At 37.6% G+C, this 23,113-nt stretch overlaps 1 protein-coding gene across 1 annotated transcript in view; it reads right to left on the bottom strand.

The window, feature by feature from the left end:
• The window catches only part of SYT10 (synaptotagmin 10), a 33,091-nt gene extending 9,992 nt beyond the window's left edge, over positions 1 to 23,099 (bottom strand). Inside the window, exons 1-3 of the mRNA XM_029086066.1 lie at positions 22,949 to 23,099; positions 12,561 to 12,918; positions 5,457 to 6,021 (exon numbers count right to left, since the gene is read on the bottom strand). Coding sequence (XP_028941899.1) covers positions 5,457 to 6,021; positions 12,561 to 12,918; positions 22,949 to 23,099 — 1,074 coding nt within the window. The remainder of the gene's footprint in view (positions 1 to 5,456; positions 6,022 to 12,560; positions 12,919 to 22,948) is intronic.
• Positions 23,100 to 23,113: the final 14 nt, after the last annotated feature.

Genomic DNA, 23,113 nt, shown 5'->3' with positions numbered 1-23,113 from the left:
GCTGAATGCTCTCAATAGCAGCCCGGGAAGTCTCCTGGATGCTTCTTTTCTCATTCCCTCTGTACATAACCATCTATCTTCTGCACCAGAGAGGTAGTTTCATCTTGCCAGGCACCAAGGGAGCCCAATTCTGCTTCAGAACAGCTGAGAAAAGAGGTACTTCTGTGAACTAACCGTGGCATCTACCAGCACATGAATAAAAAAAAATGTATGTGGCCTCCCATATAAAGATGCTCTTCAGAAGCAGCAATGCATTGACTGAAAAGAGACTATTGGCAGTGAGAAACTCTGAGGCACTTAGGGCACAGCAGATCAGTCAAACCATGCATCTTAGCATAGCTACCACAGTACTGCCTGGACACAGAGATATTACTTCCCTTGAGGAAACCATGTTCTTTGCTCATCTAATATTTCTTACTTTTAAGGTAGACTGAAAGTACCAGTTTGCCTCTAGCAAAGTAGAATATTCAAATAATTTGTTTTTTTCAAATTACAAGAAACATTTAATAATACTGGAAACCTTCCCTGCTTTCAGTAATCAGACAGAAATCCACTCCTCCTCCATTGTCTTTTCTAGTTATTGCCCAGACCTAAAGCAGTCCCAAACCTAAATGAAAAATCTCAACACATTTCCTGGGAAGACTGACCGAGAGCATTCTCTCATCTACTCATCAGCAGGTGATCATGTGAATCCTTTATATTACCTGCCCTGATTAGAAATGACAAGTGCCAGCCATTCTTGGATTTAAATGGGCTGTTCTCATTATACAGATAATAAATGTTTCTGTGCTGTGACAAGCTTTTGTTCTTTCACGTGTTTAGCATTATGTCAAAAATTTTTCCAGAAACAGTAATAGTCTAAGTCCATTCTGTTGAGGATGGCTAATTGTAAAGCACAATCCCCTACGTTGCTGGTGATAAAACATTTCCTGATAGTGCTGCTCTTTGAACACTCAGAAATAAGACCATCCTTATAATGCATCCTCAAAGTTTGACTACCACAAGACAAATCTTTGTCAGCTCTACACCACTATTGCCTTACTCACAGTAAGGTCTAATGTTCTGGGTTTTGTCCACTTAGAAAATAGAGAACTATGGAGAAAACTAAGCAAAGACAATGCCCGAATTTGTCTGAGATGGGCTCATTTTTGTTCAATCAGGAAGTCAGAAGATTCTCTTTCCATAAACAAGGCCAACAGGTAGCAGGGTTAGCTGTGTGACATCCTACTCTGGCAAGTGTTTTAGATAGTTCTACTGAGACAAATGTTACTGTCTCATTTATTAAATAAGGTATCTAAGCACTTCTGTCTTTTTCAGCAATGCTATTGACTTATATTCCAAGAGCTTTAGATACAGCAATCACACATCATGTGCATCATGTCTGTGTCCTTACAAAACCTTTTATATCCCACTTCACAAATGAGAAAACTGCAGCACTGAAATGCGTGGTGTTGGAAAACTAAATCAAATTCCATCCATCTACATGAGACAATGCAAGACGCTACAAATATATTACAGCTCCATGACTAACATCCCCAAGAGACTGTCACTGTGCTAGAAGTGGCTTTCATCCAAATTCTGAGCCCTATTTATTTTTTTTTTCCAATTGCATGGTTTCCTATAATTGGTTACACTAACAGAGTTCACAGAATACCTTCGGAAAGAAAATCTTTCTGACAGTCACTTGCCAATTTTTTTAGGCAATGAAGTTAGAGGCAGAGATTTCCAAAGTAATCAATTGTTTTAAAAAGTAAAATAGGAAGTGAATAAACTTTTACATTCAGAAAGTGTTAGATCACAAGAGGTGGTGTTTTGTCTAAACAGTTTTACAGCACTGAATATTTGCATTTAAGTGCTTGTTAGCAACTCCAATGAATTTTCTTATTAAAGTATGTGCTATATTTTGATAGTAACAAAACCTCAGAAACATATACAAAACTCACAAGCATTTGGCAAAAACTGAAGCTAGATATGTTGACTGAACAACATTTTTTGTTTGTTTGATATTATTTGTTTGTCCCTGATATGAATTAATTTCCTAAAGTGTATTAAGAATTACAGTATCCTAATTTACTGAACAACCTTCACAGGTGGTCCAAAGCTGCCTCTGGATTTTTTCTTTTTTCAATTAATCAAACGAACAGAAGTAAATTATGGACATTTTATTGAAAATTCAATCACCCATGTATATGCAAAATTTGGGGATATGAATATCATTAGATATCTAGGATGCTTCTTTTCCACAACAGATTTTACACCAAATTTACCTTGACAATTTAACATTAAGAAATGAAAATGCTTTAGTACTTACAACAGATACATGCTACATATTACACAATAGCTGCAGGTTTTCAACATAATATATAACAGAGAAACAATGATATGAATGAAAAATTAAAGGAACAAAATATAAACTACAAAAGATGAATAAATATTAACAGCTGAAAACCTTAAGCATAAAAATGAGCAAGGGGGGAGGCCAATCCTGCACTTGTATAAAATAGTTCCAAATTACTATTTTATATATATATTTAAAAAAAAAAGTTAAAACTGTGGATTTCCACAGAGTCATTGGTTTTACAGTTCAAATAACTCATTGCAACCATCCATTCTGATTTTTCCCAGACTGTGCATTTTCTGTACCAGATAAAAACTCTTTATGCATGTGCAAGCAAATATTTTAAAAATTAGTTTACCTACTGACAAAGAGATTTTGCATAGAAGAACATCTCCTGATCTCCTGTGGTAACTTCCTTCAGTAGTAAAATGTTGCAGTTCATTTCCTTGTAAATCTGTCTAGTACGTGTTCAACCTTGAGACTGCAGAGACTTGTTTTGTAAAAATAGGTTCTTTCCAAGCAGGTGATAAGAATGATTTTTACCTTCACACTTCCTTCTGAATAGAAAATTCTTGTCTATGGAAGAAATGTAAAAGACTCAAAGCTGAGGGGAGGCTACTTCTGCTGTGTTTTTTTTAAGTTTTGGACCAATTCTTTATCACTTCTACCCTCCTCTACCATTTCTCATTTAGCAACAGCATGAGCAAATCACTGAGTGTAGGAAGCATGTCTGAACAAAAGACTGAAAAACTTCACAGAACATACAACAAAACAGAGCACAGGTGAAGAAGGAAAAAGCGTGACAGAAATATATTTCCCAAACGGCACCTTGGTTCGTATGCTCAACTGTGTAAGTAAGAACCTTCCCACTGAGGCAGCCAGTTTGTTGTTTAAAGATTCTTTATTAACACCAAAGCATGTTTGACTGGAGTGGGGTTATTTTTCAGTAGTTGTAGAACCAGTTGAATTTTTTTTTTGCAAGGCTTAATCCAAGTCCAATTGACTCTGGCGAGTATTATTTAGTTATTTAATTGCCAGTTAGTGATTTTCAGAAACTTTAGATCTGGTGCTTAAGACTATAATTCCCCATTAATTAACATCTTATGCACTGTTTATTCCTGTGCAGGATTGGCTCCCTCATCTTACAGTTTCTGAAATGGCAGAACTAGAAACTTTTATTACTAACCAATTTTTATCTACATGGAACAGCTGAAGTAAAACACAAGGCAGCACATTGCACATATAATAACAGGACAACTTAAAGGAAGGTTTCATTTTGCCAGGAAAAGTAGTTTAATCAGTTTCTTACATAATTTTCTGAGAATAGTGCAAGGCTTGTGAAAGCTGATGTGGTCACCCAATACTAGAAGATATCTCAATTTTATGTGTTTATTGTTAATGGTTTAAGCAGAGACAACTTATTCATACACATGGAATACTGTAAACTACACTGGCTGAAAGGCTGAAATCCAAAAACTTTATGCTTTCTCTTAAACTTCATATATGGTAAAAGTCCAGCAGATCAAATTAAGCACTGTAACTGCATATACTAACCCTTTGTGAGGAAATTACTTAAATTAGAATTCAGGGCTGAGAGTAGCAATCATTTTCATCTAGATGTATATTAGTATCTCTCTCAACTACATAATTTGGTATGACATTTCAACCTGCTTAAAACCAGTGATGAACCATCCAGGGATTCTAATTTTTTGAAACCATTCTAGTTATCAGCTAAAAATCTTACACACACGTCTGTTGCAAAGGAGCAGTGAGCATTTAAATGATTACTAAAGTATTAAAGATAATATCAAAGCTAGGAAAAAAAAATAAAATTCTTACTTGGCTATTATTCCAAGACCTTAAGCACAAATTCAGTTTTAAGCTATAGAACACAGCTCTTAAATTTCCCTGAAATGTGAGCTTGATCAAACTAAGCCTACACAGACATGGTTTTCTGGAGGTGTGACAGAGGCTGTTCGGAGCTGGTTTTGTGAATTCACATTCGAAAACTGTCTCCACTGTGCTCCACTCCCTAATATTTCTCCTTCCTTAGGAAATACATTGTGTATGCTCAAACTGGTGAGGAAATACCAGTTCTCTTTGTCCTAGTCAAGCAGACCTAGACTTCCCTGTCTAGCAAGTATGAACAGTATAAAAACATTTGGGAGGAGAGGCATGGGAAGTCTCTGGCTCTATTAAAGGGAAGCTTCTGTCACTGAAGCAGTGTCCAGTACTGCTCTGTCCTCTCTTCATCCCCACTGAGGAAGTCCAGCCCATGCTCAAACCTAGACATGTCTCAGACTGTTTTGGATATATTCACAGAACAAAAGATGGGAAAATTTCTATATAAACAGCATAGCATTTGAAAAAAAAGTCAAAAGCAAAGGGAAAAACAAAACAACACACCTCACCATTTAATTTTTTTTTTTCTCCTCAAATTCCAGCCAGGGAAGGTGAGTTTGGATTTCAAGGTCAATAAAGACAATGGTTAGAGACTGGTGGTTTTCCTGCTAGTAGCCTGTCATGCATCCTGTCATCCATGCATAGGCCTCCTTTTCTTGCTCACAACAATAAACAATTTCTATTTCCTAACTCTACTTCCTTGTGCATCTTGAGTTTTGCTAGTAACCAGCAGCAACACAGATACATCTGCTGGGAACCCTAAACAAAGGGCAGTCAGCAAAGAACATTTTAGACTTCGAGCATTTTTAGCCTCTCGCTCTTCTTTCACAAGATTCGCAACCTATGTAAATCTGCTAACAAGAGCAGGATGGGGCCTGTCCCTTAATAGATGGTCATTTTGAAGGACAGGGTATTTTGCTAACAGGAAAACGTTAATTGGTCTTGCTAAGCAGTGACTTTTGTGATGTACTATTTAATTCATAGACCTAATTTATATTTGCAGAGTGAGCCATAAGGGTGACGATATGTTCCCAGAAGATTTTTTAGTAATTACATTTTATAGCTTCCTAAGCATTTTATTCTCTATGCTCAAAGGAAAATATTGACTTTTTTTTTTTTTTTCTTCCAGACTCTGTTGATAAACAGGATGCTCTGTCACAAACTACAAAAGAGAAATGAAAATATCACATTAATGCTTTTGGAACACATTACTTACTGTGGTGGCACAGTGGATGTCTTTCCATACATTGGCTTCCCTGGAGAGATCTGAGACTTCAAAAAGGTTATCAAGAATAACTTCCCCAATCATGTCATGTCTAGAAAATCTGTCAAAATCATAAACACTGAAATGCAATTTCCTGTTGCTGAGTTGATCATAGGCTACAGGAAACTGAAAGGTTTCATCAAAGACAGGATTTAATGTCTTTCTGTGAACTCGGGTCTGAAACTTCTTTTTCCTATCTGGAAGCAGATAAATCTTAACGTAGGGGTCGGATGTTCCTGTGAAGTCTTTAGCAGGCAGATCTAAGGCTTTGACAATTGTGACAGCCAGAAGTTCATTCTCATAATCATACCGGAGAATGAAGTTAAGTTTTCCACATGTTTTCACATCTTCTTGTTGCCCATCAGAATCCACAGACTTCTGTTTGTAGAGTTCTGGTTTTATTCTCCCAATGCTGGTTGTCGTCTCTCCCCTTTGCAAAATCGGATCTGTCCCCATGTTAAAATCAACACTGGACACTTGCATCTGCCTTGGCAAGTGCCTCCTGAAAGAATTGTGCCTGCACACATACACACACACAAAATGAGCCATGGTTATCTCTGGGAAAAGACTTGGCTTTTACTAAGTAGAAAATAGAAAAATACCAAATCAGCAAGGGTTTGTCTCTTTAAAATAATTTAAATAACCTCCTCACCCACCCTCCACAACAATGTTTTGCAAGTATTAAAACATCCTTGAGAGGAAATGATAATTCAGAATGAACTTCTTGGCCCAAGAGACACCCAGTGTCCTGGCAATACATATATTTATAACCTTGTTTTCAGGCTATGCAGCTAAAACTGAATTCAGGTTCTTCCACAGAACAAGTTGACTGTTCCAACGTTGCTTAATCCCACTGTGCTAGGGCCTGAGTAAAGTATAGTCAGGCAGAAAAAAAAAAACAAACCAAAAAACCCCTTGCAGAATTGTCAACAGTACTTCTGTTTTTTGGAGGCATTTTTCTGGGTGGTTTTCTAATTAAATATTTACCATGCTTCACACTGAGCACCGTGAAAGGCCTGAAAAGGCCATGCAGAGCTATGGCTGGAGTTTTTCAGCATAGTGCTTTGCCATCCTCCAACATGTTATATGCACCTTCTTGGAATTTGCTACACTGAGGTACAGGTTGCCTTCTCCAGTTATACTGGGAATATTTTTTTCTGGCTGCAATACCTTTCAAAATTTTGGTCAGAATTTTTCTGTGATAGGTTTGCTTTTGTTTTTTTCCTTCTGTTCTCACACTCTGTTGTGTAGTATTAGAAAGCTGATTCCTGTAGTCCTACCAAGAAACAATATGTTTAAATCCTTGTAATTCTGAATGCAGTGTGGCATAGCTATTCATGGGCTTATCTTGATTCATGAACATCAATGGAAATTTGTGTCTTTCCTACTAAGAGTGAAATCAAACACCCGGTATGCCATGCAGCCTCACAGTAGGATAAAACACTGGTCAAAAAGCTTCATAGAACTAATCATCAGAAGACACACTGTCCAGTTTAGTTTTTGAACATTGGAAGTACCATTTCCTTGGTACTTCACTACCCCGACAGTCTGTACTGGGAAAGCTCACTACCTCCTCCTGTGAGCATACTCAGTTGCCATTAAAAAAACAACTTAACTGTCAGAATTTCCTCTGCTTTTTACAATCAATTGCTTATTAATGCCAAATGCAGCTTTGCCTTATTGCTTGGTTTCCCTGTGGTGTTGTGTTCTGAAAACAAGAGGTGTCACAGCTGTGTGTTTCTTTCTTTAAATCAGAAATGCAAATTGTCCATTTGAAAGCAACCAGGACTCATTTCATAGATATTATTTGTATTTTTTGCTGTAAGTGAAGTGGTTGCAGAAGGCATGAAGTACAAAACCACTGCAGTTCAGCTTAGTAGAGATACAAGAGGGTAATCTGCAGCCATAAATAATAGACAAGAATGTTTCCCCTTTCGGCTGTTTCAGTACTGGTAGGTGCAGGGAGCAGTACTATTGTAACACAGGAACAGGGAAGGGAGAACTTCACAGTCTAGATTTGAAGTAGCTCAAAAAAATACAGGTGTTTTGATCTCAAATTTAAATGAACAATACCCTCCTCTCATAACACATTCTACCTTTTTTTTTTTTTTTGAAAGATTTTGTTTAAACTCCTTAATTCATAGTACACAATGTCCACATTGGAATGGAGTGGGAAGTGGAAAGGCCCTAACTAGTCAGAAAAGTACAATAACGTCCTCACGGAATTCCAAGGTTGTTCTTGAGCCTTTGTCCTCTGAGGAGTCACAGAGTCACAGAATGTTGGGGATTGGAAGGGACCTCGAAAGATCATCCAGTCCAATCCCCCTGCCAGAGCAGGAACCTAAACGAAATTACACAGGAAGGCGTCCAGGCGGGTCTTGAATGTCTCCAGAGAAGGAGACTCCACAACCTCCCTGGGCAGCCTGTAATGGATGTGCTAATAATTTTTTTCCATTAGGTTATGAAGGATCTGTTTGCATTCCCTGCTTTATGGGCTCCTGGGAACTCAGTTTAGGGTTTGGCAAAGTCAGATAAAAAGGTCCTTATTCTATTATTTTTTATATGAGACCCAATGGATACCGGTGTTCTCATTTTCACACTTATGCCTTTAGAAGTATCAGCATTTCTCCAGAGGTTGTGCTCCCTACTCACAATATGGATAAACAGGGGAGGGATGTGAGGAGAAGTTTGCAGCACTTGTAGGGGAGCGTCAATCAGCCTGATCAAGTTTTCAGAACTGTTGTTGCTGGAGAAAGCTTTTTTTTTTTAACCCTGATAAGCTAGAGGTATTAAAAAGAAAAAGCTCCCTTACAAAGCTATCTGCAGAAAGAGTAGATTGATGGCAGGTTTTAATTTTGCAAAACTGTCCTTGGCCTCACAGGTATTTTATATGAGTCCAGCCTCATAGATATGCTAAACACAAGGAAGGAACTCAACCTCACCCAGAATGTAGTGGCAATAAAAGTCTGGGCATGCAGCAATTTAGGCACTAGCTCTCCAGTATCTTTGACTCAGAATGAAGTCCAGGAAGACCTGTGTTACTGCTGCTTCTACCTGTGCTAATGAAATCTGTGTATGTGTGTCTTCCCGAGTGCTTCTCACACCTGCAGCTGTAGTACTGAGATGCCCAGATAATCATGTTCAAAACCCTGCCATAGACAAACAGAGAAAACTGCCTATGCAGGAGAAACAGTGAAAGTGACTGTACGGCCTTTCAGTTTGAGTGAAAATGGATTCACGACAAATTCTCTTTTCCTTGACTTTTCCTGCATGTATGAAGATCCGAGTTAATATTGTAAAAGTAACATAAAAAAATTTCCAAATCTATGATTTCTAAGGTACCAATCTTCTTTCAAATTTTCAAACTTTGTGCATGTAAGATCCTCTAATGAGCATAATCATCGTTGTAAGATGTCACTAAATAAAACAGCACAGCTGTATGGCTGTTCCCTGTGGGAAGCAGCAGCACTTTTGCTGTGGTAAGCCAAAGTTCTAACTATATAGTGCCTAGAATCTGTTCTGAGTCACAGCATTTCACCAAGACAGCTAATCAGCCTGTTAATTATTAAGATGCTTCATTGTTGTCATGGTAACATATTTATCTTTGTTTGTTCCGCAATAACAAAAGAATTAATGACTGTGATAATGAAGTACAAGGATGTCAGGCAACCAGGTTGTGAAAATGCTACAAAGCCACTAATGTGTGCAAATCCAGGTACTTCAGCTCCTACTGGCTCTTATATAAAATTGACTATAACAGATATGCCTTTCACATCTTAGAACAAATACATTTTGAGTAACAGTAAATCTGTATGTAAAACTCTAATATAAAATTGTGCTTGCGTAGGAATAATGATAGTATGAAGCTGATTTCTAACTCGGTCAGATTGCCATAGAGAAGAAAAAAGAGAAGAAAAAAGAGAAGGACAGGATGCTGATTTATGGTATCTTGGGGTTTATGAGGGGTGGTTCTGGACTAGATTTCCTAGATGACATTAAACCAACATTTGGGCACCAGCACTTGCAGTATTTAGACAGAACAGAGGCAGCTGTCTCCTCCTTGCCATCACTAAAGTCAACAGACCTGCTTGTTTTCCTTTTAACTTCACATTCCCAAGCACCTCACTTTTGCTTTTTTGCCTTCTGGGAACCAACTTGCTCTGTGCAGAGGTGAATGACAAGCTTCTCTCCCACCTAAAGCTAAAGAGCAAAAAGTATGTCCTTTGAAAATACAGGTGAACTTCTGAAGGAAGCAATATCATCAAAGCAATAAACTATATTAAAGAATACTTTCACAAAGCACTGGGAAGAGTGATTCACAATAACACAGAGCAAAAATGTTTGTAAATGAACACCACTGATGCAGGACTTCTCCTTCTATCATACTTTACTAGTTAATTGGGATCAAGGACTAAAGAGCTTTTTTTTTTTTTTTTAAACAAGCAAGTCTTTCATATCATTGGGAACTATGAAAATAATATAGACCTGGTTAAGCAGAAATACATTATTTCCCTGAAATAACATGTCTTATAAAGAGTGATTGGGAAAATTTTATTATTGCTCTGAATGACTTCTTAAAATCCTTATGCCTCAATTACAATGACTTAATATGATTGTATTCCTTTTATTAAGAGCTAATGGCTGCAAGAACCTACCACAGAACTGGTTACAAATCGTTTCTTTGCCCCAGCTCAGGTGAGATCAGAGTAGAGGAGGCAATGTAGACAGCAAACATTTCTCTTAGATCCTTTGTCAATGGAATACAAATAGGAGATGGTATATTTGGGTCTGCATTGAATGTGGTGCAAGAGAAAGTTAAACTACCTCTGTGTCTGCTAATGGCTCCCCTTTATTTAGAAGTCCCCAATGAAGGACACCAGAGACAGTTTTTAGTTTTTTTGTGATCCAACATTCTGCAATATAATGCAGGATTAATCCAGAAAGCTGGTCTAAATGTCCAGTCTTCATCTCATACATGATATTCTTGGCAGCAATAATATGGGATGTCAGAAGGTTAAGATTCACTTAAGGCAGGCAAGGGTGTAGAAAAAACACATTTGCAAACACAGAAAGGATGATTTCTGGGTAATTTTTAAGGTTCATATCATTCTCAACATGAGGAAGGGTTCAGAGTTTTTCAGCAAACTATAAAGGAAGGTGATGTCTTCAAAGAACCTCCTATTAATTGGCTAAAGTGGGACAACCAGGGTTACTCAAAGCAAAGGAGCCCTCCCTCTGAGAAGATATTTAACCCTGATAAGCTGGAGACATTAAAAGAAAAAGCTCCCTTACAAAGCTATCTGCAGAAAGAGTAGATTGATGGCAGGTTTTAATTTTGCAAAACTGTCCTTGGCCTCACAGGTATTTTATATGCATTTAGATGCCAGTCCAAATCACTCTAGAGGTCTGTGGGAGTACTTTCACAGCCTGAAGAGGCTCTGGATCATATCCCTGGAATTTCTTTCTTCCCCTATAGTACCACAGGGACTATTAAAGCCCATTTGCCAGCTGGATATTTCTTCTGTCTGTTCAGGAAGTCGGACAGTCTGATTACCTACAGATTTACCTGTTGGTACATGATGGATAAAACTCTTCCAATTATCTTATTAGATAATAGTAAGTTGTGTAAAAACCTTGTCATGCTAAGCTGTATCCATTTTGGTCCCTCTGTGTTTAGTATAACAGTTACAATTTCAAAGTTATCTTCCCAGTATTTTGGAAATGGTTCTCAGAGCGGCTTGGACACTGTGCTGCCTCTCTCAGCAGGTGGATACAGTAGCTGGAGCCAGGCAGGGCTAGGGCAATGTGGCTTAAAGCCAGCTGTACAGTCTCATAACTCAGGAGATGGTTCAGCTGCTAAAGTCAGATAGACCTCTCCTGGCTGGAGGGCTCTCATTTTTGGGAACCTCCTGTGGTTGCCTGTTGGCTGTTCCACATTGTTGGAATAGCTGGGAAAAAGCACTTCAGCACTCACCACCACAATGCGCACAGAGCTGGCAAAAAAACGCTGTCTTGGGGACTCACAGAAAGCCACTAAAGTAGGTGCCCACTAAATGCAAAGCACATGTCTTCTCCAGTCTTGTGGCTCCAACAATTATAATGCATGTGAGCTTTTTTTTTTTTTTTTTTTTCCTTTGGTAGCATGTGTTCATTTCACAAATGTTTTCTTGAGGGAAAGCTACTTCCTACACAGTATTTGTATTCTTACTTATGGCATTATGCTACATTTCAGGTGGCTCCTTTAGCCTTCACTTTCCCATTCTTTGCTTATAAAACATTCCCCCATCTTTTCTTCTGATATAGGAAGCAATCTTTGCAGTACACTGTTTGTTTTCCAAGCACTAAATTTTCTGACTGTATTTGAAGAAAACCTCGTTTGAAACTATAGGTCACTGCACATGTCTTCACTACTTCTCAATATAAAGCAGTACCTGAGACAAAATAAAAGTTTGTATCCTCCACTTTAATACAAAAGAAATCACTTCAGCAATACTACATGCTTGTCATTTATTTAAGGATCTACATAAAATCTGTACTGCTTTAAGATCAGTCCATAAAGATCTACAATCTTAGACTGGGATTTAAATTCTTTTCTAAGTAGCAAACCATGTCTTACAGAAATGTGCCATCAACAACAAATCTGTCATTTATTTATTGGAGAGGAAAACTTTCATCTGGAAAAGCAACTGCTGTACCTATAAAAATATCTCTGTGAAAAGACAGACTTACACTACTTTAAAAAATAACACTGAAATAGATTTTCCTATACACAAAACCTAAAATGGAAATGCTTAAAGTAGTGACATATGTATTTACAAACTATTAGAAGACCTAGATTTGATCTTCATTCCTTAAAATAATGACATAACTGAAGGTACACCATATGTTTCAGAAAATTCTGTTCAAAGGACACAGGCTTCACCTTCACGTGACTGCTGTTTCAACTATAACTGAGAAATCAGTGAATAATCCAGGATCCTGGAAATTTTCAGCAGAATGTTCTGGCTCTACCTGTTCCCAAGCAACGTGTCATAAACACAAGTGCCCCTGACTTACCTTGATGAAGATGTGGGCTCAGTGATCTGCCTCTGCATGCGTGCATGTCTGATCAGATGCTCTTTCAGTGCATTCTGGACCTCTGCTGGTATGTCAGGTGAAGTGTGGCTAATTTTCAACGCAGCTTCAAGTACCTTTGTTGTAGGTTTCCCATTTTCTTTAACTTCCTTTTTCTCACTGGTCTCCAAAACCTCCGTAGGAACACTGGAGTTGCTCTGAGGAACATTACTGGCATTGGAAGCAAGAGGTTTGCTTCTCCAGCAAGGCCAACACAACTTCCAGAAGACAAAAAGCGAGACTACCAGCAAGGCAAGCCCACAGAAGCTGACGACTACTGCTAAGAGACTGACTGAGATGTCTGCAAGGAATTAGAAACAAAGATTATCATGACAGACAAACACGGAGAGAAAAAAAAAAATAAAAAATACACAAGTAAGGAGATAGAAGCATTTTGATAATTATCTTGTGTAGAGCTTTAAAGTCCTATTTAGTATTTTTTTCTTTTTTACATCTAAGCCTTTACCTTTAAAATGTTATCATTCTCTAATATCTATTTCACAAATACTCCATTAATTGTTCAGGCCAGGGGTCAGTATCTGTACCACTAGCCACACAGTCAGACAACCCAGGAAGTAAAGGACTACCCAAATGGTCCCAAATACACCTAGCCATGGTTGTCAAAGGGTGTCTGCTCAGGAACACACATTGCTGAAAAAAGTTAAACCACAGCCAACATTTTCTGTAAATGCACGTGAAGATAGACCAGTTCTAAACAACCCAACTGATACACAGATTTCTTCAGGACTTGCCAGACTTTTGACTCTGTGGGCTAACTGCTTCAGAAACACGTTAAAACCTAACATTTAAGTGGTATAAATAGGGGTAGGATACAGTCTTTCATAAATAAGAAATTCCTAGGGTTAAATCTTAACCTCTGGTCCAAGGCTGTGGTAGACCAAGACAGCATATATACATTAGTAGCTAAAATTCTGCTCTGAAAATGCAGCTGGCTTCAGAGTACATTATACAATGCCCTGAGTTGTACAAAGACCATACTGTACACTTAGCTACCCCTGCTGCCCTGTATTTGACTTTTTCTGCCACAATTAGTTAGCATATCCAATAGCATGGCCAAAGATAGGAGAACAGATTTCATACCAACAAAATTCTGTGAACAGATGTATTTTAGGAGATAGTGGATCACCAGAAATGCCGCTTGAGCCCTAATTAAGAGTTTTATTCTATGTGACATGTTTCAGCTTGATTTTTCCAGTATCATGTAATTTATAAAACATAACTATAAAAATCCTTTTCCTTTTTAAAAGAGCCTTTTGTACGCTTTAAAAGTATTCAATAAACCCTGCTTAAATGTCCCTCAAGCAATGGCTGCTGCTGCTTGTTACAACAAGTTTTGACAGTTTAACAGCTAATATTTTGTATCCATAGCTCCAGGCTACAGACTACTAAACTGAACCAGTGGAAAAGTGCAATGAGAGTTTAAGCATATTTTTTCTAGAGGATCACAGGAAGAAAAATAGCCCTCTAGGTATCTATTAGCTCCATGGAACAATATTTAGCTCGCAGGCACCTTTGAGAGATGAAAATTCCAGTACAAAATCTGGGAACGTTTTTATTATTAATATATAATTAATATATATAAAACCATATATCATTATATTGTAATATATATAATTAATAATATCCAGATACATCTCTCAGTAACAAACACTGATCTTAAGGCACATTCAACATGAAAATGCATGAGAATTAGCAAAAGCAAATGGAAAATGTTTGTAGTATGGAGATTTGAAAGATAAGGTTCTGTTCAATCTTATTTCATATACATCCTGGTCAGTGTCATGGGCGAACTGGCTGAGGATGTGCTTCTTGATTTAAAGAGTCTGGCACAAGCTACTGCCCTGCCTTGACCAGAAGTTTGCCTCCTTGAATCTCCTGCCAGTCCTGAGAAAGGTGTCCTCCTGTTCTGCCTGTAGCTAAATGTTAAAACGTAGCCCTCAGAATGTGCATGTCAGCTTAATGAGAAATTAATGTGGCAAATTGTGGTTTAAGATGCTTCCATAAAGTGAATGGATCTAATAATAATGTAGCACAAGCAAATGATATTTTTGCATATGATTTTTTTAGATTATTTACCTCCAGTAGGAATTATTAGGCTGTTTGGTTTAATCTACTGTTTACCCTGATATCCTTCCTGAGCCCAGTAATTTTTACTTGGCTTCTGCATGTTCTGCAGCAGACTATGCTATCTTGGCAAAAGAAGACATTAAGAAATGCTGAGTTTACAGCTTGTTTCAATGGTTAATCACTTAGTCAGAAATTTGTATTTTTGATTTGTATTTTTGTAGTTCTAATTTACAGTCATTGCTTCTTTCATGTCTTTCTATGTGAGATTAAAAGATACTGTATGCTTCATAAAACATGCCTATACAAAATACAAATAAAATAAACCATGCCAGGAAACAAACCCAGGTCTTGAAACTCAGTTGCCTATACTGGTCCCTGGAACAGTTTTAAACTGGGCCAGTTCATACCCTCCCATCCAATTCCTGAGCATGGTTCAGGAATTCGAGTAGGTCAATGATCATTCTTAACAGGTGGTTTGGATGTGGCCCTTCTGTTTCAGCAGATGACAGACATAAGTAGCATGGAGAGGGGCTTTTACATAGGAGTTGACCTCAGTGCCAGAGAAAGGTCATAATTGAATTTAATATATTAATACAGAGGTATGACCCACTGAAGGAGCTTCTTTGATAAACTGAACCAGCTGAATTTTCAATCAAGCTGGACAAAATATTTTCCATTCTCAAAGCCCGACAAAAAGTAGAACTCTGGAAAATGTTGAAAATCTATCAGAATTTTTTTTTTTTTTTAATAAAAGAAAGCAAAAAGCAATTCAATTTTGGGTCATTTGCAATATTTCCAGCTTAGTTTAGAGATGGTTGACATAGTTAGGTTACATTTTGAGAGCAAGGCTTTTAAAACTGCAAATTGTATTTTTTTTTTTCATTTAGAAAATGTTGAAACAAGCTGTTTTAACAACTTTGAAATCGCTGGAAACATTTCAAAACCAGAAACATGAAAATTGATCCCTTCCTGCACAGTTTCAATTTGATTAATAGATACTATCATCCAAAAAACGTTCTATTAAAGCATTTCTAGACAATTCTATTTTAAGTTTTCCACTGCAAGACATTTTTCAAGCCTTCAAATAACTTGGTGTCTCCTTTCAACATCTACTCCTGTACTTTAAATTTCTCTAAGCTTTTTTTCTGTATTTCCATAAAACTTTTTCAAATTCTAAGTCACTCCCAAAATCTTTATAGAAAATGTATGTTTTATAGCCCCAAAATAATCACAGAAGGAGATATATTTACTCTGCTGGGACAACGTTAATTGCCAACATTGTAAACAATGTTCTCACTGGTCTCTGGCATGAAGGAAGAGAAAAATCATCTCAACCTACAAGCAGTTGTTTGACAAGCCTTTTTCTGAATGGGTAATTGCAGCTTGTCTTCAGTGCTACACATTTGCACAGAACACGACATCTTTCTGAATATTCCTCTGGATATGCAGAATTATGTTTTTGCTATTCCTGTTCTCATTCTGGGTAAACTCAGGAATGTGAAGAAAATCCTCTTTCTTACACAACCCCTTCTGATCAGTGGGAAATCTTCCAGCAACTTCAATGGAGTTACCATTTCACTCCTGATGATCTTCCTTTATTGACTTATGTCCTTAATGTCAGCTTCATGATTTTGATAAAATTTCGTAACTTAAAGTATCCTGTTACCTCATGGTTTTCTATTTAAAACTACTCTTTCAAGATATGGAATTTTGGACAGTTTTGTATTTCTAATTTAAGAAAGGCATGTCTACTTGGGAAGTGCATGAATTCTATTTACCTCAAAATTTCTCTGCATTTTTCATAAATATCCTCAGAAACATTTCTACCATAAGAGGCTCCTTGATAGCCAGTCTTTCATATTAGGCAAGTACTTCAGAAACATCCCCATCTTTTTGGTGTTTTGAGCAAAGGTTTCTGTACTATGGCTTCCAAAAATATGTTGTTTGAAACTTGCCTCAGAAAAGTTCTGCCTATGAATCCATTTGCAAACATGCACACTGGTAGACTTCCATTTCCAAAACAAATTAAGTTCTTTTACATTTTAGTCAGTGCCCTGACAGCATATGATTCTTGAGTCTTAACTTTGGAAAAGCATACTACACAAACCCGGGATCTTGAATGGAGAGAGAGACAGATAGTGCTGTGATGTTGCTGCCTATGTGTGTAAGTAGCAGGCACGTGTCTGATGTGGACCATGCTAAAGAGAATGTACTCTTTTCAGCAAATAACAGGGGAAAAGGAACACCTGGAAAAAAAGGGAGTTATAGTCTCTTTTGACCCACCTCTTGGTCTATATCTGTTCTTGACTCTCTTAAATATTTAAAGTACAATATCTCTGTAACTTTTTTCAAACATATTTTTCTTTAACTTTTAATTTGTTCTCCTGTTCATCAGCCGTAAGAAACTTCACCCTTTCCATAGTGACTACTCTAAAGGGAACTCTTGTGTCTGGAATATCAGCTCAATCTGATAAATTAGTATGTCTCTGATTTTTCTAGGATTTGGAGGGTAGCAGGAGTTTTATCAATTATAAAAGGTATGGGTGCAAAAAATCTCCCTTATTCCCATGTATATGAACTAGTTAGTCCATCCCATCATTTCTGCTGTTCAGTTTTCCTTGAGGAAATTTGAAGAACATAAAAAGTTGATGTTCATTTTCACTCTGCACTAGCAGATCTTCCACAATTACCTCTGTTTCATCCACATCCCTACAGATGAGGATATAATACTTTAGAATGCTTCAGACAGTGGCAGGTGAAGAGTCTTGTATTTTCTCTCATAACCTGAACCTGTCAAAACACTCAAATTTCAAATGGCAAAAATAGCCTTTCACTTAAAAGTCTACATGTGATCTCCTCTCCTGTTCTCATGGAGAAACCTACTTTGAAGATCTCCTTCAAATCTTTTGACTCTAGCCCTTTTGTGAATGCGTTCCCTCCTACGCTGTTAATTCTGTTTGATGTCTGAATTTGTTCAAAACAGTCATCACCATCTACTGGCTGGTATATCACTTCTTAATGCTAACAGAGCTCTACGGCTTCTTGACCGTAAGGGAATCAAATGAAGTCAAATATTACTGTGATTTACTACATGATTACAGCACATAAATACATAAATATCTTGTCCAAATCATTTTATCTGACTTATATTATTTATTAATAATAAATCCCCCCTGCAGTAAGCAGAGACATCTTCAACTAGACCAGGTTTCTCAGAGTCCTGTCCAACCTGATCTTGAATGTTTCCAGGGATGGGGCATCTACCACCTCTCTGGGCCACCTGTTCCAGTGTTTCACCATCTTCATAATAAAATATATCTTCCTTATATTTAGTCTACCCTCTTTAAGTTTAAAACCATTACTCCTTGTCCTATTGCTACAGGCCCTGCTAAAAAGTCTGTCCTCATCTTCCTTATAGGCCCCCAGGTCATAAATTGTGTGCTGTCTGTAACCAGAGAAGATGGGTCTCACTTTTGCCTGACCGGGTCATTGTGTTTTGCCCACAGTATTGGAACCAAAGATATTGCACTGAACATTGGAGTCTCCTCTCTTAACACACCAAATGTAAATTATTTGTCTCCACTTCCAAGGCTTTTTCTGAACTACCTACTTTCCTACTTGTTAACTCTCACTTAATCTCAATAGGAGGTAACTCCCACCTCTGCTCAACCCAGGTCTGCCCCCTTTGCCTTCCATTAAACAAAAAAACAGCTTTGGGCTTGGTCCCATGCTGTTCTCACACTTGCGAGGATGTCTCTGTAAGCATCTGCAGGAAAACCTCATTATCCTATTTCAGACAAGAAAACAAAATGAAAACACATCATAAGCTCACTGGACTGTCATTAATCATAAGCATGCCACAGCTGTAACAAGGTTCACACAGCTCAAGTGTCATTTTTTAATTGTCAGGGCTATGTTCATTCTTACCCAGCATTATATAATGAACATTTCACACATATGATAAGACCCAGCAAAATATTTTGTCTCATCATTACAAATTTGTCCTCCAGCTGTTATAATTGTTTCTGTATTTTTCATCTCTATTTCTTGGCAAATTGTGTATGCAGGAAGATTCTTTTGTAAAACTTTTGCTTTTACTTTGTATCACTGCTGTTTGCCTGTTGAGCACTTCTGCATTGTTGTGACTACCTTCACATTTACTATAAATAAATCTGGTCTCCGGTATGTTTATCCCTCTGTTCTACCTTTATGCTTCCAAATTAGATGCATTTCTGGTATTCACAGCTTGTTAACACTGATTTTGGAAAGCATATTTTTCAGTAACCCTGCACTTTTGTTCCCCAGACTCATATTTCCCTCTGGTAATAACTTTGTTCTGAACAGGTGATGAGCTGTATCATAAATAATTCGATCGGTCTGTTAACTGTTCAAATGTTTATTATTTAATTTTATCACATTTCTCTGTAACAGAATGCTCAACTATTTCCCACAAGTTGCTTTCTCATGAAGAAAACATTCCTTTCTTGTATGACAGTCCTACACCGATCACAGCAGTCTTCACATTAATTCAAGCCATTTCTGGTCCCCTTCACGCTTGCTTTGGCACAGCTGACAAAAACTTGCTTGTAAATCTGTTCCTCTCCCCTCACTAGGTGTATCCACATAGTGCAAGTATACCTAGAGCTTATACTGTGTGTGTGTAATTGCATGCTTGCATACATGTATGTTTGAAGGAACCAGGACTAAATGTAAACCATCAGCTGCCATCAGCAGGTTGAGAGCTGACAGCCAACAGGAGACTCATGCCAGCTACAGCAGGATGACCCACAACATTGCTCTTCAAGGAAGAGCAAGACTATATTACAGAATGGCCATGCACAGGATGCTCCAGTGTTTTCTTACTCCCTCCATACTTCTATAGTAAACTGTCAATCAGCAGTAGGGTTACAAACTTGGGAGGTTAAACTTTTATGGTAATAAAATAATTATAAGTAGACTATTTAGATTAAAAAACCCAATCCTGTAGAAGCTGATACTATCTACATGGTCAACCTTAAAAAAATTGTTGTCTGACAAGTAAAACAGAAAGAGCAAACATCACTCTATAGAACTCTCTAGCCTCTCTAGATGGCTAAAGCATACCCTCCTGGCAGGGAAGCAACTGGCTTCCCAGCCCTATTACAAACATCAGTTCCCCATGAGAACTGATAATGAGATAGTAAGTTCTGCAGGACCAGCAGGCCTAAAACAAAGCAAAGACAGCAGAAAATGCCCACCATTTGCAGAGGACATGCAATGAATTTTAAACACCTGTTCCTAGAGCAGGATGCCAAAACTCCTCTCATTACACTCTATGCAATTGGCTTAACCTTCAGAAATGCTCCCAACTGGGACTTTAATGTGTGTGGTTCCTTTGAATATGAGGATGGATGCTTAACTGGCAAAAATTAATTAGAGTCCTTTATTAATCAGACAACCTGAGTCAAAATACAGGTATAACCAAATGTGTATATGTATTTTGGGCACTTCTAGAAAATAATTTACTTGGATTAGAGATAAATTTTGTTAGGTGCAATCCCACACATCCAGCTCCCATTTATTTTCCACCTGATCTCTTCCTATTAGTTGACAAACATCTTAATCCTTTTGCCTAAATCTACTGGAGGTAGACAAAAAAAAACCCCAAACAAACAAAAAACAAACCAAAAACCAACAACAAAACAGTTGCACATCTAATTCAGCATTTCGCCAAAAATGTTACACCCTTCAGAAGAAAGCTTACATAGTCATCTAACTATATAAAGGTACCGTAAATGTAAACAGCTTCCTAATCTTTTCACTTGATCATTCCCTTGAGATGAGAGAATTAATAGTCCTTGTAATTACCAGGGCAGAAAATATAACAGCAGATGTCGTATCTTCACTAATTGTCTAAAGCTCTTAGAAATTTACAAAATGATTTATCTCACTGAGATTCTTTGCTCTGAGTTCCATAGATTAATTATCCGTTACACTAAATATGATTACCCCTTCTTGACTCAAGCAGTGAGCAGTAACTGAGGGTCCTAAGGTGGTGGTGGTATCACTGAGGGGGAAAAAACTATAGAAGAATCAGCCATTTCTTTGTTGTAATCCTGTTTGCCCACAAAGAATGTCCAAACTTATTTATCTGGGGAAATCAAATACATGGAGGTTGTTTTGTTTTGGTTTGGTTTCGTTTTTTTTTTGTTAGCAGCAAACTTGAATAGATCTTATTTCTGCTTTGTTGCTTCATTTTGTTGTACACTGCCTTCTCAAAGTCATACTTGCCATTTCTTGTTCTGTGTCTCCAGGTCCCTCATCTATGCGTTTGATTCTGTTATGCTTGTTATGCTTCTTTTTCACACCTAGACACTTACACTATCAAAAAAAATCAGTAGCCAGCCTCTCTGCTTGCCAATGAGACTTCTTGAGTCACAAGGTCAACATTGTCTCATATTTTGCTTTGAGCCTGTGGTCGGGTGGTGCATCTTTTGTGTCAAGTAGCTGATTTCCTCTGAGAAACTTGGCTGCTTTTCATGGTCCAGCTGAACAAAAAGTAATCATCACACCCACCAACATAACCATATCACAGTAGTTCTAGTTGCCTTTTACATGTTTTTTACTTTCAGAGCATGTTTTTATTCTTGTATTAAATAGAAATGGTCTGTTTTTCTTTTTGCCATCTACTCTTCTACTTTCTGAAATGTTTTTTGCACTATTCTTTCATTTCCAACTATGAGTCTCCTCATCTTTCAGCCTTCTTTCCTCCAATGCAATCTGATTAGTCATTTTTTACTTATGCTATCTTTGTGACACTTTTAGGTATTTTCTTTCTGAGATGAGGAAAACTGAATGAACTCACCATTTAAAGAGAGAACATGCTATCCCTATATAGCCAACTATTATTTTATTTTCTCTCCTCTTTATACTGTGTCCTGGAGTATTTGCTTTTTGGATTTTCACTGAAAGTTCATCTGTGATTCTGTAACATAACAACATACAATAATAAACCATTATTCTGTAAGAAACCTCTCGCAGTCTTTTATCTTGTCCACATCTTCCAGAAGTCTTCCTCACAACTCAGGTATCTTCTTACTCTTACTACAGCAGTTTCTTCACACACTTCAGTGCTTGTTATAGGAGCTAATTCCCAACACACTGCTATAGCTGGAGCCCCAGGGAGCAAATAATTGAACTGGTTCCATGATGTGTACCACCCAGTGTGGGCATATGCTGGGAAAGTTCTTCCCGCATCATCACTTGGGAGGTTCAGCAAAACTAATAGGGCTAAATTAGCCATTCCTCCTCTCTACCATACAGCTACAGACACATGACACCAGAGCTGTGCATAATTTACTCAGCCACAGAAGCATATGGGTACATGATATGGACTATCAAACCAAATGTTATCATCCTTTGTAAGAGACACAGGTATTTCAGGAAAACACAAACATTTATGGCTTAATTCTCAGAATGATGATGGATAACACTTAATGTTTCTACTTCTAGTGGACAGGAACTATGGATGTTCAACACTGGGGGCAATGTTAACTTTATCAATAGTGATGGTAAGGAACTCTATACGCATTTGAAGAGCAGAAGAGATGGCATGATTCACCTTTCAATGACCACATTTCTCTCAGCCTAGACACTGCATTTACAATCTTTCAGTTAATAAAATTCATGTAAGTGATATTTATGTCTTGTGTATCTAAATGTTTACATATTAAATAGTGTCAATTATCAACAACAGTGAGTCTGTTCCTCCTCTGGAGCCAGAAGGTATTAATATATGCTCACTGGTAGTGCTATTAATGTTTAATTTAATATGTGGGTCAATAAAGTTGACACTCATCATCTAATAATAGTTTCCTTTTAAGGAGGAAAAAGTGAGATTTAGGAACTCAGTTGAGATCTGGGACCCCATGGCTGAAGCCCCTGATCTGTTAATTATCCACAGTTTTAATCCAACAATTGCAAGTTAGTTAGGCTTTACAAATTAAAAAACAGGAAGATGGTTAACTTTGAAGAAATGTCTAAAAGGAAGATGCTGTTAATGTATGTAATGCAATATCAAGGCAAATGTTAAAGATTACGATTTTCTAAACAGCAAACCTTGGTTTAGCTCCTGGGACGCTTTTGTACCCTTCACATCCCTCCTGTTTATACATCAAATTTGTTTTTCTGTGACACCTAACACTGACTCCCTGTGCAGTACTCTCTGAAAATCATTTAGAGAAACTCATCTTTCCAGAGCCCACTTTTCCAGGCTCCGTAGGGTAATTTCACTTTCACGCAACCTGCTACGATTCGGACCAAGACAACTAACACAGTGCGCCATCGGAATATACTCAGTAGTTGGGATTTACAACGCACAACAAATCCACGACCCGTGCTGGTGGAAACACGCATCGACCCCCGCCACC

Source organism: Antrostomus carolinensis, unplaced genomic scaffold (genome assembly GCF_000700745.2).
Source record: "Antrostomus carolinensis isolate BGI_N321 unplaced genomic scaffold, ASM70074v2 scaffold717, whole genome shotgun sequence".
Classification (NCBI taxonomy): Eukaryota; Metazoa; Chordata; class Aves; order Caprimulgiformes; family Caprimulgidae; genus Antrostomus; species Antrostomus carolinensis.
Note: the sequence above shows the minus strand (reverse complement) of the source record. Positions and strands in the feature narration are given on the sequence as shown.